This window comes from Aptenodytes patagonicus, chromosome 4, assembly GCF_965638725.1.
Source record: "Aptenodytes patagonicus chromosome 4, bAptPat1.pri.cur, whole genome shotgun sequence".
Taxonomy (NCBI): domain Eukaryota; kingdom Metazoa; phylum Chordata; class Aves; order Sphenisciformes; family Spheniscidae; genus Aptenodytes; species Aptenodytes patagonicus.
Genome location: NC_134952.1, coordinates 83430263 through 83444096, shown reverse-complemented (window position 1 = coordinate 83444096; position 13834 = coordinate 83430263). Strand labels below are relative to the sequence as shown.

Here is a 13834-nt window from a genome sequence, read left to right as displayed (position 1 = left end):
AGAGCCAGAAGGGAGGGCGAGCTGGCAGGGGGGTTGTTCGCACTGCAATTAGCTGTGGGCAAGGACAGTGGTGGTGACAAAAGCCCAGCAGAACGGCCGTGCGCAGACTGTGGCGGAGAGGCAATACTGCTGGGCACCATCTCCAGAGAAGGGCCTGGGATGTGGGTCCAGCCATGCCAAAGACCTTTCCAACCTGGGTGTTGTTTATGGTAGACTTACATCCAGCAAAATGTGTGGTGCTGGCAGGAGGTGAAGACATTATTTTGACCCACACAGAGGGACAGCTTGAGGCAGCTGCTTGAGAGAAGAGACTGAGGTGAGGACGTGCTCGGGAGCACTTGGTCTAGTGCAGGCAGCAAACTGTGCGCAGTGGGAGCCATAGCATGTTTGCCCAACTGACCTGGCTTTCATCAAAAGAGTGTTTTTAATACAGCTGTATGCAAGGCTGCCTGTTTAAAAACAGAGTCTGGAGGCCAGGCTGCCAGGAGAGAAAAGTGTCTCTTGGAAAGGAGCAGCATCTCTGGAGAGGACTTGAGAACTTTGCAAATAACTGGGTATGTTCAGATATGTCAACATATTGAGGCAGGTTAACAGCGAGGGGGTCAAGCTGTGCAGTGGGAAGTCTATAATTAGAGGATCCAAGTCCTGGTGCCCACTCTTTCAAAAAGATGTTGAAAGTTAGAGTGAGCTCAGAGAGGAGCAAAGCACTTGCGGCTGGAAGGTGAAGTGAGGACATTTCAGTACTTAGGCATTTACAGCATGAACTCATACTCTGCAGTTCACTTTCGAGTGTAGACGTGCCGTGAGAATCATCCAAGCTGGACTGAGATGCAGCTTTTTATCAGCAAGGGACATTATCGACTGGAGCAGAAAAGTGTGCACAGTCTTTACCTCGGGATGGGATGTTTGGTATTCATTGTGTTGTGATTCAGCCACAATTAGATGCGCTTGATAGTGGTGACGGCACTTGGCCCAGCATCCTTATGAAACACTCCTCACATAGGAGTGTCCAGGAACTAGAAGAGCCACAGTGTTCTGGAGAGATCAGGAATAAAGTGGGGGGAAAAAAAAGGTGCAGGTAGATGAGAAGGGGGAAAGCAAACAGCTAGTTACAAGGCAATAGAAGAAGATGAGAAAAGGGGAAATAAATAAAGGTAGAAATGCGGAGAAGGAACATCCGGAAGGTCAAAGGACCAGGTGCTGGGCATGAACTCAAATGTCCCATGTCTTGGCCCCCTAAAAATTCCCTTTTCTAACTCCATGCATGTCACATCACATCTCTGTATTTCAGTTCCCTACGTATGAGATGGAGATGACAAGACTTCTCTGCCTTGGGGAGCAGTGAGATCCACTAAGATGGGGTGTTTATCTTATGCTGTGCAGTGTGATTCATATATAAGCACCAACATAGGTGCTCCATCTCATTAATTAACAAACCGAAGAGCATCTATGGCCTCAAGCAGACAGAAGAAGCGTAGAAACCATGCAAAACAGGAGTGACATGGGAGTAGTGGTGATCGCTGGTTTGCTGTAAACTTACTTACAGCTACCTGGATTGCAAACACTTTCACCTGTTATTGGGGAGAGGATGAATTGTCTCTCACTTGGGGGGTTTATTTTGGCAGGAAGGTGTTTGCTTTTGTCACTGTTCTGTGTGTAAATGTGCTCTTAGTTAAGTGGATGAGCTGCTGCTGGGTCCGCTGGTTCCTGCGTTACACTGAGACTACTCACAGATGAGTTTTTCGTGGGTGGGCGCAACTTTAGACGTGTTTGTGGATACAGGGCAAATGTCAAAAAGTTCTGTTTTCTCCCACTTGCTGTGGTCTGGGAGCACAAGCATGTACCTGCCTTATTGTGTAATAATGAATTTAAGAACATCTTTGGAACATATTTGGGTGTAATCAAGAAAAAAATCTAATAGCTAAAAGAACTGTAATTTGCACAGTCCCTGCAAGCACTGGTAGCACAGGATTTAACATGAGTCTGCGTCACAGATTTCATAAACAGTAACCACAGTGGGCTGAATTTCCCCCACAGCTGAACTTGTACATTTTCGAATAAGGTGGTTCGTTCCAACAGCTGTTTCGGGAGGCAAAATTGATCTCCATACAGTTATTAGTTTAATTGCAAGACATCATCATGCTTGAGGATCACTCTGTTCTGCCTATGTGTTCTGTACCCAGATGCCACAGAGAGGGCAATTACACTGCCTGCATTGCAGGAACGTGATATACTTCAGGAATATCTGAAACATTACTGCGTCCCAACCATGATACGTGGCTCACCCAGAGAGAAAAGTAGCTGGTATCTCAAGTCAGTGAGGGAATGCCCCTTCTCTTCTGCTGGCAATGTCAAGGAAAAGATACGCAGTGCCTGCTGTACTGGACCTGGGACCCACTGCCCACCTTTCCCCAGGAATTACTCAGTCTGAGCACATGAGGATTTCTGCCCTGCCCGACCAGATCGGCCAACAGCCAGAAGTCAGTTCCCTCTGCGCCGGTGCAGAGTCCTGCAAGGGCAGAGGGAGTTGTTTCTGGAAGTAGGCTGTCTTGTTTTTAATTTTGCAGGACCTTGATTGCAGCCCTGCAGTCTAATTCTGTGTTTGTGCATGGAGCTGGGTTAGCGTCAGTAGTCGCTGCAAGGATCTGATCGCAGGCCTGTTTTTTAAGTAGCGTGTGATGGGATCTCTTCCCGTTTCCCTTTGTGCTTGTACAGCCCCTAGCACCGGGTCAAACAGGACTTAACAGGGTTACCAACACTCCTCCTAGTCTGATTACAGCTACAGAAACTGCTCTGATGTATACTGCATGTCATATTGCACGTACAAAATGAAGCTGTAAATTGTACCCATGAGATGGCTTGGATGAAGGATACTAACATAAGAAGAGCAGTGGCTTTTTGTTTTCTTTTCCCTTTCTGAAGCAGTGAATGCCTGTGAATTTAAGGAACAAAACTGCAAGAAAGTGAATTACTGCAAACTCTTCATTTTAAAGAGATGATTGGAAGTTGATTGTTTGTTAATCCTGCACCTTTCTTTCCTGCAGCTTGTCACGAGTCCTGTTCCTCATGCTGGGGTGCTGCTGAGAACAATTGTTTGTCCTGCAAAGACACATCACGCGTGCTAAAAGCAGGGCTCTGCGTGGCCAGCTGTGGACAGGGATTTTATACAAAGGATGGAATCTGCAGCGGTAAATACCGGTTTTCTTCTCCAATTGCAAGAAGTTTGAGAAATGCTCTGTAAAAAAGGAATCAATATTTCATTTAGCCATGCAGCAGCTGTTATTTTATTCATGTCTAAGAAGCCAGGTGCACCTTGTGCACACATACTGGATGAGGAAAGCTGCTGTTTGTTTGTAAGATTATTAATTCATTTAAGCTAATCAGATGCTGAAAGGTTCAAGGTTTTTCCCCTCACTGAATAGCTTGAAGGCCTGAGTTGTTTCTGAGGGCTTGACAAATCCATTTGTCTGCAGAAAGAAAAATGGCCTTTGCCAGCAGGTTTCTGTAAATTGATTATAATTCAACATCACAGTAACTAATACCTGCACAACAGATGAGACTTGGGAGCTGGGAAGGTTTGCTGAGAAAAGGGGAAGAGATGGCTGGAGGGAGTTAAAAGACCTAAGTCAGACAGATCATGAAGAGGGAAAAAAATCTCAAATAAATAGAATCTAAAATTTGCCACAACCGTTCAGGTCAAGTCTGGGTTTCTGCTGGCAGCCACCTCCATCCAGGTGCTTTGAAGGACTGTCCAGCATAGTCAGTAGAAATGATGCAGGGGTTGTCTGTCTTCAGGCAGGTCTGTCTGAGCCACGGCTAGCTAGAGAGGCCTTAAAACCTGGAGCACGTCGACAAAATTGTTGCTATTGTGGCCACTTCTGGATGAATTTCACTTTGACTAGGTTCCCCTTCAGTTTGGTTGACGTCTATACCAGTAAATTTTACTCACCTGTGTTTTGAAGTGTGCAGGCTTGAAATCTTACATCTGTAGCTGAAAATCATTAAGCTCAAAAGGAAATTTAACTTGGATGCAGCTCGGCCGTAATTTTGATTTTTGTTGCCAGTGATTTCTCAAAACTGCATAGCTGTTCCTCGCAACCTCCAGGATTCAGGCCTTTCATCTTCTACCAAAACCATGCATTTTGATACCGAACTGGAGAGCTGAAGCTGTTTTAAAGGGAGGCTGTCTGACTGGTGGAAAGAAACAAAGATTGGTTAAGTAAAATGCTTGGCCCTTCTGAATATACAGCAGCAGTAGTGCTACTGACTTAGGGAAGCCAGAGTTTCATAGTGCTCTTAGACAACAGGTCCGTTAACTTCAGAACTGACTGCCTGGGAGAATATAGACCACAGGAATTGATAAGAAACATTATCATGCTTGATTTTAGATGCATTTTCACACTTAGAATCATAGAATCATAGAATCATTGAGGTTGGAAAAGACCTCTAAGATCATCGAGTCCAACCGTCAACCCAACACCCCCATGCCCACTAAACCATGTCCCTAAGCGCCTCATCTACACGGCTTTTAAATACCTCCAGGGATGGGGACTCCACCACTTCCCTGGGCAGCCTGTTCCAGAATAGTGTTTCCACACTTGAAACTTTGACTTGAAGAAAAGGGGGAGGGGGGAAATTACAATTTTTTTGATCAACTTTTCCTCCATCTTTTACTTCCTGAACAGTCTGGTAACTGATGCTTGTTGTACAAAGATACGTAAAGATTTATGAGACGGTTTTCATACATGAAATTGTTCAGAATGGTGCTCTCTGTTCACAGACTGTTGGTGAACAGGAAAAACATACTACATCAGCTAGAGGGGGTTGTGTCAGGGGTGGAGGGGGTGCTGGTGTAGACCCATTTCTGGTATTTGTACTTACTCAGAGTCCTAGACGGGATACAGGTCAGTGAATACCTTGTCTGCACTCACACGTCCACCTCCATGACTGTCACTGCTTATTCCAGGGAAGTGCGAAAGGTTACTTGGGCTGGAGAGGAATGTTTAAAGCTGCCTTTCTGACAAAGAAAGGACAAGGCATGGTTTGGCTTACTTTATTTTATCCATGTGGCCAGGTCGATGGCTCTGTTACTCTTTGCTTACTGAGTGCATTTCATTAATGAGCTGTCCTCTTTGGCAGCTTGTGACCAGTTCTGTGAAACATGCTATTCAGACCAACCCAGATGTTTGACCTGTGCTTCAGATAAGTTGTTACATGATGGGAAGTGCATTTCAGAGTGCCCGGACGGATATTTCCCAAGTAGCAATGGAAGATGCAGAGGTAAGAGGCGTATTTGCATGACCTTTTCTAAGGCTCTCAAGGCACCCTCTGCACGTTGTCTTCTTTTCCCCAGATGTTTACCTGTGGGGAGGGAATGTTAAGAGCACAGAAGTGCGAGTGGGGACAGGGAATTTGATTTTTTTGTTTTCTTCGGTTCACTTGTGATAGATTGTTTTAAATAACCTCTTTGCCTTGCGAAGCAGATTAATACACGCTGAGATACATATTCAAAACGCTGTGTGAGTGAGTTGTTACTGTTAGTAGTTATTAATACACGTGCACTTCTGCTCTCATTATTTCACATAGCTGAATATCATGCCAGCTGGGAGTTTTTCATTGTTGGCTGGAGGAGGCTGTAGTCAGCAACACCACTCTCAAGGAGAAAAAACGGGGTATTTCAGTTCTGTGTGCTCTGTTTCTTTATCAGCTTGTCATGATTCATGCTCCACATGTGAGGGACCTCTGGCCACTCACTGCACCTCCTGTTCCTTTCCTCTGGCGTTGCACCGGGGCCAGTGCCTGCTGGGCTGTGGAGAGGGTTTTTACCAGGATCATGACATCTGCAAGGGTAAGCTATGTACTTGGAGTAAGTTCCCCAGCTGCTGTAAACCAGTGTGTCTATACTGGCTTTTGTCGGGCTGTGCTCAGGAGTACCCACCTACGATACTGATCGTTTATCCTGTGCTGAACTGGTCAATGAGTAACTCCTGTGTTTGCCTGCTGATTTTTTTCTACTTTGAGAAAAAGCAAATTTTCTCAAATACTTTCTGCGTTCACACCCGCAGGATTTAGTGGGGACTTTTTTTTTTTCTCTATGCTGTTGAAATAAACATACGTTGCTTCCAAGTTTTTCTTGACACTTAAGAGGTGGATGAAATTCTACACGCACCTAGTAGATTTGCTAAGACTGAGATCATTTTTGCAGCAATGGAAAACCTGAAAATTCAGAAGATGTATTTATGCTTCTTATGAGCCCTTCAGACTGTCACTTCTTGCTATCTCTCCTAGTGAGATTGTGTTCACCATTGCGGTTCCAGAAATTAAAGGAAAATTAACTGCCTGTGGCACAGTACTGCAGTTTTTTCCCAAAATTATTTGTTCATCAACTTTATTCAAGAAAAGAGCCATTATTTGGGAGTGGGGGGAAAGATGTCAAAGTATTTTTCTAAAATCCCTGTCCCATTATAGAAAATACAGCACCCCATCTGTTTATGGAACAGATTTCTTAGCTTGTGAGTTACTACAAGTCTTTGTCTGGTTACTACAAGTGTATGCTCTTTGCTAGCTCTTTGAGTATCAGACTGTCTACAGCAATACAAAACTGGAAAGAGGGATGAACAAGAGGACCCAAACCGGTTGTTTTCTCCCCTTTCTATCTCACGTTCACAACCAGATGCCCAGGTTTGCACGGTTGTTGGGCCTTGTCCATCTCTCTGAGAAAGCTGTCCTCAGAGCTGTGGCTCTGACTGCTCTCTTGACCTGTGCACAGGTTGCCACCCATCCTGCCGCACCTGCGTTGGCCCGGGGGCCTCTCATTGCCTGCAGTGCAGGGCGCCAGAGGACGTACTGCAGCCTCACCAGCCCGTGGAAGGAGCTGTACATGGCCTTTGCCTCTCTCGCTGCCAAGCCCGGTTCTACGTGGATAGCACAGGAGTCTGCAAACGTGAGTATAGGATGGGAACAGCTGTTCAAAGCCTTCAGCACAGGGCTGCGCTGGATTTTCGGTGTTCAGGGTGATCTTGTACGATGTTTGATTCTTACATGCTTTGAGGTCCTGTGTTTGCCTTGTGACAGTCATGAATGTTTAAACTCAGTAACTTTCAGAACGGCGTATACTAGTACTTTTGAGGGAAAATAAACCCTACATATAATTTGTGGCTGAAGGATTCAGGTACTTTTTTTTAAAAATGACTGTGTTCAAGTCTGCACAGCCTAGCTTAGCTTTCTTTTCATTGAAGTTGAGTATGTGATTTTTACCACTGACTTATTTTGAAGCAGGATCAATCCTTAAATCCTTTTCAGAAAAGACTGAGCTGTCTCCTTATTAGCCCGTGGAGCAGGTCAAGACATCCCACAGCGGTCATTTCTTTTGAGGAAGCTCTTCTGATAGATGCCCTGCAGCACACGTGCCATCACTGCTCCTGAAATACCAAGTAGGAAGCATTTCCATGAAGACTAGAGTTTGGAAAAGAGGCTAACATGGTGTACATTGGGGATATATGTGGTTTCGCACCACTTTGAGAGAAAACTGTTGTGGACTTCAGCAAAGAATGTTTACTGGGTGGATCAGCAAGCCAGTCTGTCTGGCTGTACAGAGCTTGTGGCAGCTGGTGTGGATATCTGTACAACAAGCAGTTGTATCTTGAAAATAATGCGGACAGAAGCAGGGTGAGAGGTTGACTGCGAACATCTTGTGCCAACACAGCCCACCCTAAGCCTAAGCAGAAATGATACTTTCAGAAGTGGCAATGATTTCCCTGTGTGGAAAGACCGATCGTAGAGACAGTGACTCTACAGATGTCTTTACTTAAGTAAAGTAATAGTAGTAACAATAGCAACAATACTACTGATGGCCGTTTCTTCCTGCTCAAAAAACATTTTCTAGAAGTGGACATAATTCAAAATCCATTTATTTTGATTTTTATCTCTTCATCTCAACTTGATGGAAAGAGTCTGTACAGGCTCATTTTTTTGCCTTAGGGGATCTTAAAAAGGAAGTAGCTTTTTTTTTTTTTGATGGAATGATTCTGTCTTTAACAGTGACCTACACAGACCATAAAGCGTCCAGTGCTTTGTACTGGTTCCTGAAGGCATTAGTGTAGAGCCTCCAATCCACACAGTGGCCGTTCCTTGGCAAGTAATGGGTTTTCTTGGCTGAGTCCAGGTTATGGTGTAGAAACTGAGTGAAGAAATCCGTATACCACTGCCTCAAATGGGTGAACAGACCTGTACAAACAGGCCTGAGCAGAGTTCGGTGGCAGCGCTGAATTATGTCATTGGGCAAGAATGCCGGCACAGCCCTTCATGTTGTTAGCTCTGCCGTATTAGTAATGGCATTAGAATTGTAGTTTGATTTATTGCAGAAGGGTGTGAAGATTCAAGATTTCAAACTTTGAGCTACCCCCGTAAAATACTCACGCAAAGTTTGTAGATGCACCTTTTTGAAAAAGTAAACCCACAACAGATGTGTACCATGCCTACATTATCTGTGCAGAACAGAAGCACGTTCATAGGTAGGTTAAAATGCTGGTTCTGAAGGTTTTACCTGTTCGGTTGTGAATTTCTCACCAAACCACAGAAATATCTCTATCTATATTTTTCTAATGCTTGAGATTTCCCTGATAAAACTGTAAGAAATTTCTCTCTGATACGGTTTGAGTCACTTGAGCCAAAGATAGTCCTGGAGACATTGCATTTGTGATGAGGATCCCTGACTTCTCTCTCTGGCTCTCTGGCAGACAGTGAAGTGTATTTGTATAAATCATCTTACTTCATTTCATTTCTTCTCTCCAGCCCTGTGTCTGTCTTGCCTCCCTAGAGGGCAGGAAGTCTCCCTTTGTGTTCAACGGAGACTGACACAGTGGAACCTGTGGCCTCGAGCCACTGCTCTAATAAATACTAGGTTTTTAACTAATGAGTTTATATATTTATTTAATTGGATTACTTAGTTTAAGATGGCTTGTTTTAGGGTCAGTACCAGTAAAGATGAAGAAGTCTAACTTTTTAACTGCACTCTTTTAATTCTTGCTGAATCGTCCTTGTAATGAGCGTTCACTTCACTAGCTGTAAAGTCAGGTGGCCAGCCCACCTCTACGTATATTTGCTCTTACTGCTCCAAAATGGCTGATCGTAACCATGCAGTGATGGTGGATGGAAAATCCTTCCCGGAGTAACTGTAGAGTGATAGTGAAAGATGATTTCAGAATCTGGTAAGTTAGCAGAACCCCAGAGCTCTTATAGGGAGAAGAACGGTATTACACGGCATTGTGCACCTGAGCTTTCCGTTTCAGTAATGAATTGTGTGGGTGCAAAGAAAGATTAAATATGCAGCTATCTGTGGTTGCTCCTTATCTTCAAGAAATGTGCTATACAGCCTCTGTACTCCTGCTCTTTCTACCTTTCACAAGCAGAGAATCCTGTAAATGAAATACCTCCCTGTTGTCACTGGGGATAAAGCAATCCAGCCGTACTCTAGGACAGTAACAACCAAGATAAGCTAGAACTAATTTGGCTCTCTCTGTCTTCTTGTTTTTCCCTTCCCTGCAGAGTGCCACTCCTCCTGTGCAGGCTGTGTGGGGAACACTTCCCAGGACTGCATGGCTTGTCTGTCTTCCCACGTCCTGCTTGAAGGCAGATGCCTCTCTGAGTGCCCAGAGGGGCTGTTCAGCCACGAAGATCACTGCTACTGTGAGTGCGTAGTGCAGGCACCTGCAGCTTATACTGCTGAATTTCATGGCATGCATGTTTTGTAAAGCATTTCTCAATGTGGTTACAGATGCTGTCAGACTTACATGAGGCTATTTAAGTATTTTCAGGGGAGAACAGGATAGTCCGATTTCAGGAAATGGAATCTCTTCCTAATGGGAGAGAGGCGTACACATTGAATCATAAATTACAATCAGTTTTGCTCCTCTGGACTGTTTCCCTGAAGATACTTTGCGTGTCATTTCAGTAGGCTTGGGTGATGTTCTTAGTCGGCGCGCTGTGGCAGAAGAGGTCTTTATTGGACAACACTGAAGCAGGGGCTGCTTTTGTTAGGCTAGAAAAGCATATTGTCCATATGAATTAGCTTTATTTTTAATCCACTGCTGGCTATAGGGCTGGGTTTAGAAGGAAGGAATTCTGCGGATACAGGAGAAAAGCCATTACATCTATGAATATGCCTGATCAGTAGTGGGGACAACATTATTTATTTGTGTGTCAGCTTTGCCCACCAGTCAGCAAGTGGCTTTCATTCAGCTTGTTTGATCTCATCTAAGCAGATGACTGTGACTACTGACCTTCTGAGTGACTGCAACGATTAAATCCTGTTTGCCACTTGCAGAAAATGGTGGCCTTTGGGGTATGCCGTTCATTATGAGCTGCTAAGTACAATGGGTGAGGAAATGCAGGCCTTGAAATCAGATTAGTCCCTTCAAGGTCATCTGAAAGTTGTGTGTTGTTTTATAACAGATTCATTGGGTCAGGCATCCATGTATCTGTTCTGGCAGTAGGAGAAATTTACTGGTCGCTTCCCTGGGAGGCCTCAAGTTTAGAGAGAGAAACCTCTTCTAAAGTCCATTGCTCTATATATTCAATTTATTCATCCAAGGAACAACTCTATAAATACATTTATTTGGCAAGCCATTGTAAAGATTCATCAATTTTGAGGTTGTGTACTGCCACCTCAGAGCTGAGGTAACTGCCAAATGCTGCATTATGCAGTTTCAGGCTTATGTAAATGTCTTAGAAACAAAATTTCACTGTCAGGAAAGTGGCATCTTTCTGTATGCTGCCAGCTTAGATCTCCTGCAGTTTTTGAACAGCGAAGCTCAGTTAATATAGCTGTGTCTAGAAAATTGATTCTTCCTTTTGAACACTGGATTCATGGGCATGATTTCTGAGAAGCTGAGAAGGTGGTGGGACATGATGCGTTAGGTCTTAAACACTGGAGCCTTATGCTGTGGCAGCTGTGAAACGCCCAGCTTCCATGTGGGGAGCGAGCAATTATATGTAGCCTGGGGGAGTCCTGGGGTGGGAGATTTTTGAAGTTGTGTGCTTTTATTCATAGAAGAGCTTTAAAAGTAGGTTTTAAGAATTTTTTACAGATCATTAGCCTTAGTGTTTCTGTCTCCCTCAGATCTGTAGCATGGAAATCATGGAAATATGGCATCTGTCTTTACAGCTGGAAGGATACAAAAGCAGTCTGAGGGAAATATTTTTGAGCAATCTTAACCATATTGTCTGCAATCTTTTTGTTGAGCTTTTAGCAGACAGAATAGCTAATGAGCTGGCATGGCATTCAGGTTTTATAGGTTTCAGTTTGGGAGGGCTTTGTGCAGAAATCATTCCTGGATTTTCCACTCATGAATATCAAACTCATGCAACTATGATGTTCATACAATCACAAGATTTCTAATTTATCTCCCCTGTGCATCCCATTCTCTTTCTTATGTGCACAAGCATATGCTGGACGGAGGAATAAAAGGGCCAATCTCTTTATATTTTGTGTAGATCTATACCTTGATTAATGCAGAGAACAAATCGCATTTTTAAACTGACAACTCATTTCTCATCTTGTTTATTAAAAATGAGGATGTAAGAGCCTTCCAAACCACACCTCTGCAGTTACTGATGCTATTAGATCGTGTTATGTCCATGTTTTGTAGGAGTAAATTATTATTACAGGGGCTGGCTTTCTGGGGAGGGGAGAGTGTAAGGTGGACTATACCAAGAGCATAACAACAAGTGTTGATTTTCTTCTCCAGCCTGTCATCCATCCTGCAAGACATGCCATGGCCCTTCTGATTTGGAGTGCTTAACCTGCCATCCCCATGCGACTCTAGCTAGTGGAAAGTGCAGGACTAGCTGCAAGGAAGAGCAGTATCTGAACCTGGTGGGATATTGTGTGGGTAAGTAAGAGGAGATGGTGTGGGTCATACAGTGTGATGATCTTTCTGTGGCATTAACCAGCTACTTGAGCACACACCATGAAGAAATGAAAATGCCTGTTATGAGTAAAATGTCACACAGATGAAAATACCGTGAGGAAACTCTCCAGTGTGCATAGTATATAGCAAAGCCGCTTGCCACTCCTGCTACACGTATCTTCACTAGAGCTGTGGTGAAGTCAATTGCAAATTGTGCAAGGCAGGTAGTAGGGAGAGGGAGACAAGGCTCTCCTTTGCCAGGCTTGCTGCTGCACGGTTTGGTGTGAAGACTTGAGATCACATGTATGGACCAGTATGTCTGGGAATCATCAGAGCATTTATATACTTATTAATATCATAATGAGCATGCTCTTAACAACAGGATGGGCTGCAGCTCTGCTCTGTTGAGTGGCGATGTGCTTGCCTTTGCCAAGCCAAGTGCCTGTCTGTGTCTTGCTCCAGACTGGGCTTTATAGCATACAGCCTGTCACTGTAGAGCCAAGCCTGGGGGACCCAGAGCCAGGAAAGCTGCTTAGGCCCTCCACAGAGCTTCCATAAAGTGAGTTAAGGAAACATTTGTGATTCAGAGAAGCAGTTTATGGGGCCCTAAAGAAAATTTGGCACAGCTAGCATTGCTGTGTGCGTTTTTGGGAGGTAACAGGATTTCTATATAAGGGTTACACTTTGTGGGTGCTCGGTGCCTGCACTTAAGCCTATCATCAGAAGCCACTGATTGCATTTATCTGTTTAAAAAGAAAAATCGCTTTTAATCCCTGACGCAGACATGTATAAACATATCCTGGGAACTGCTCCAACAATTTCTGAGCTCTATCAAGCCATTTTTTTCTTTATCAAAAAAAGATATGGTGTGTGAGGCTTAATCTAGGCTGAACAGTTCCAAATGTGATAAGGAATCCTAAGAAAAGGGAAAAATACATTAGATGTAATAAATATATCCATTGAGAGGCTATTGTTCTCAATTTAATACAGATTATTCCCCTTCACAGAGACTTCTTTTTGTTTACCTATGTGTGTTGGGGTTTTTTTTATGAAAGACTTGTTTCTTTGCTCTCCACAGATTAATTTTATGAACCATTTCTTCATCTTCCTTTTAAACAACAGTTATTGTTTTGTCTGCAGAGACAAAGAGAGGAGGGAAACAAAGTATCTGAGGAGTAGGAAAATATCCTAAAAGTGTTGTACAGCTCCTTAGGTATACAAGAAATCAGGTTGGGGAATCAAGGTGTTTCATACAGTCAAGTAATTACAATATGGAAATAATTCAGCATTTCAGTGTAAAGAGCTGTCTCTGTCCTGTAAAATTTCAGGGGCTACGACGATACTTATTAATGTCCTGTCACGTCATAGCTGTATGCACTTTATTTCTTCCAATTATTTTCCCATTACTTTGCATTATGCTTCCTATGAAAAAAAGCCTGTGGAAATGTGGTCTTCCAGCTGTAAATTTCATTGGAAGAACTTAGTACCATTTATCATAAACCAGAATTCTTTCTGAGGAGGGTTTACTCTGCTGCTTGCTGCGTGCTGCGTGCTTTAATTATCCCTTTTAGACTGCTGTTACCTGTAAGTTTGGCGAGGCGTCATGGAGCAGTAAGTGTGCTCCCCAAATCCCAGGTGATTAGGTAGATGTCACAGTGCCTGGCAATAGTGAGGAGCAGAAATTGGAAACAATGGGCTCACTCAGGCAATGTGGAGGGCAAGGTTTGACCTCCAGATGCGCTACGCTGACAGTGATGAATCGTCTGCTAAGAACCTTGCCTGGCTTTCCGGGCTCCAAAGCAATTGCAGTCTGGTGCTGCATCCTTTCCTTGCAAATGAACAAGCTTTACTTCGAAGCCCTGTAGGTCATAAACATGGTCCACTGTTCCCAGACTTGTCTTCTCAAAGTAGAAACATGTTTTCAA

General features: G+C 43.8%; 1 protein-coding gene across 1 annotated transcript in view; it reads left to right on the top strand.

Annotated features, from left to right (window-relative positions):
• Window positions 1–13834, top strand: part of FRAS1 (Fraser extracellular matrix complex subunit 1) — a 171995-nt gene that overhangs the window by 81656 nt on the left and 76505 nt on the right. The window contains exons 15-20 of the mRNA XM_076337699.1: window positions 3045–3188; window positions 5140–5280; window positions 5708–5848; window positions 6770–6943; window positions 9547–9687; window positions 11748–11891. Coding sequence (XP_076193814.1) covers window positions 3045–3188; window positions 5140–5280; window positions 5708–5848; window positions 6770–6943; window positions 9547–9687; window positions 11748–11891 — 885 coding nt within the window. The remainder of the gene's footprint in view (window positions 1–3044; window positions 3189–5139; window positions 5281–5707; window positions 5849–6769; window positions 6944–9546; window positions 9688–11747; window positions 11892–13834) is intronic.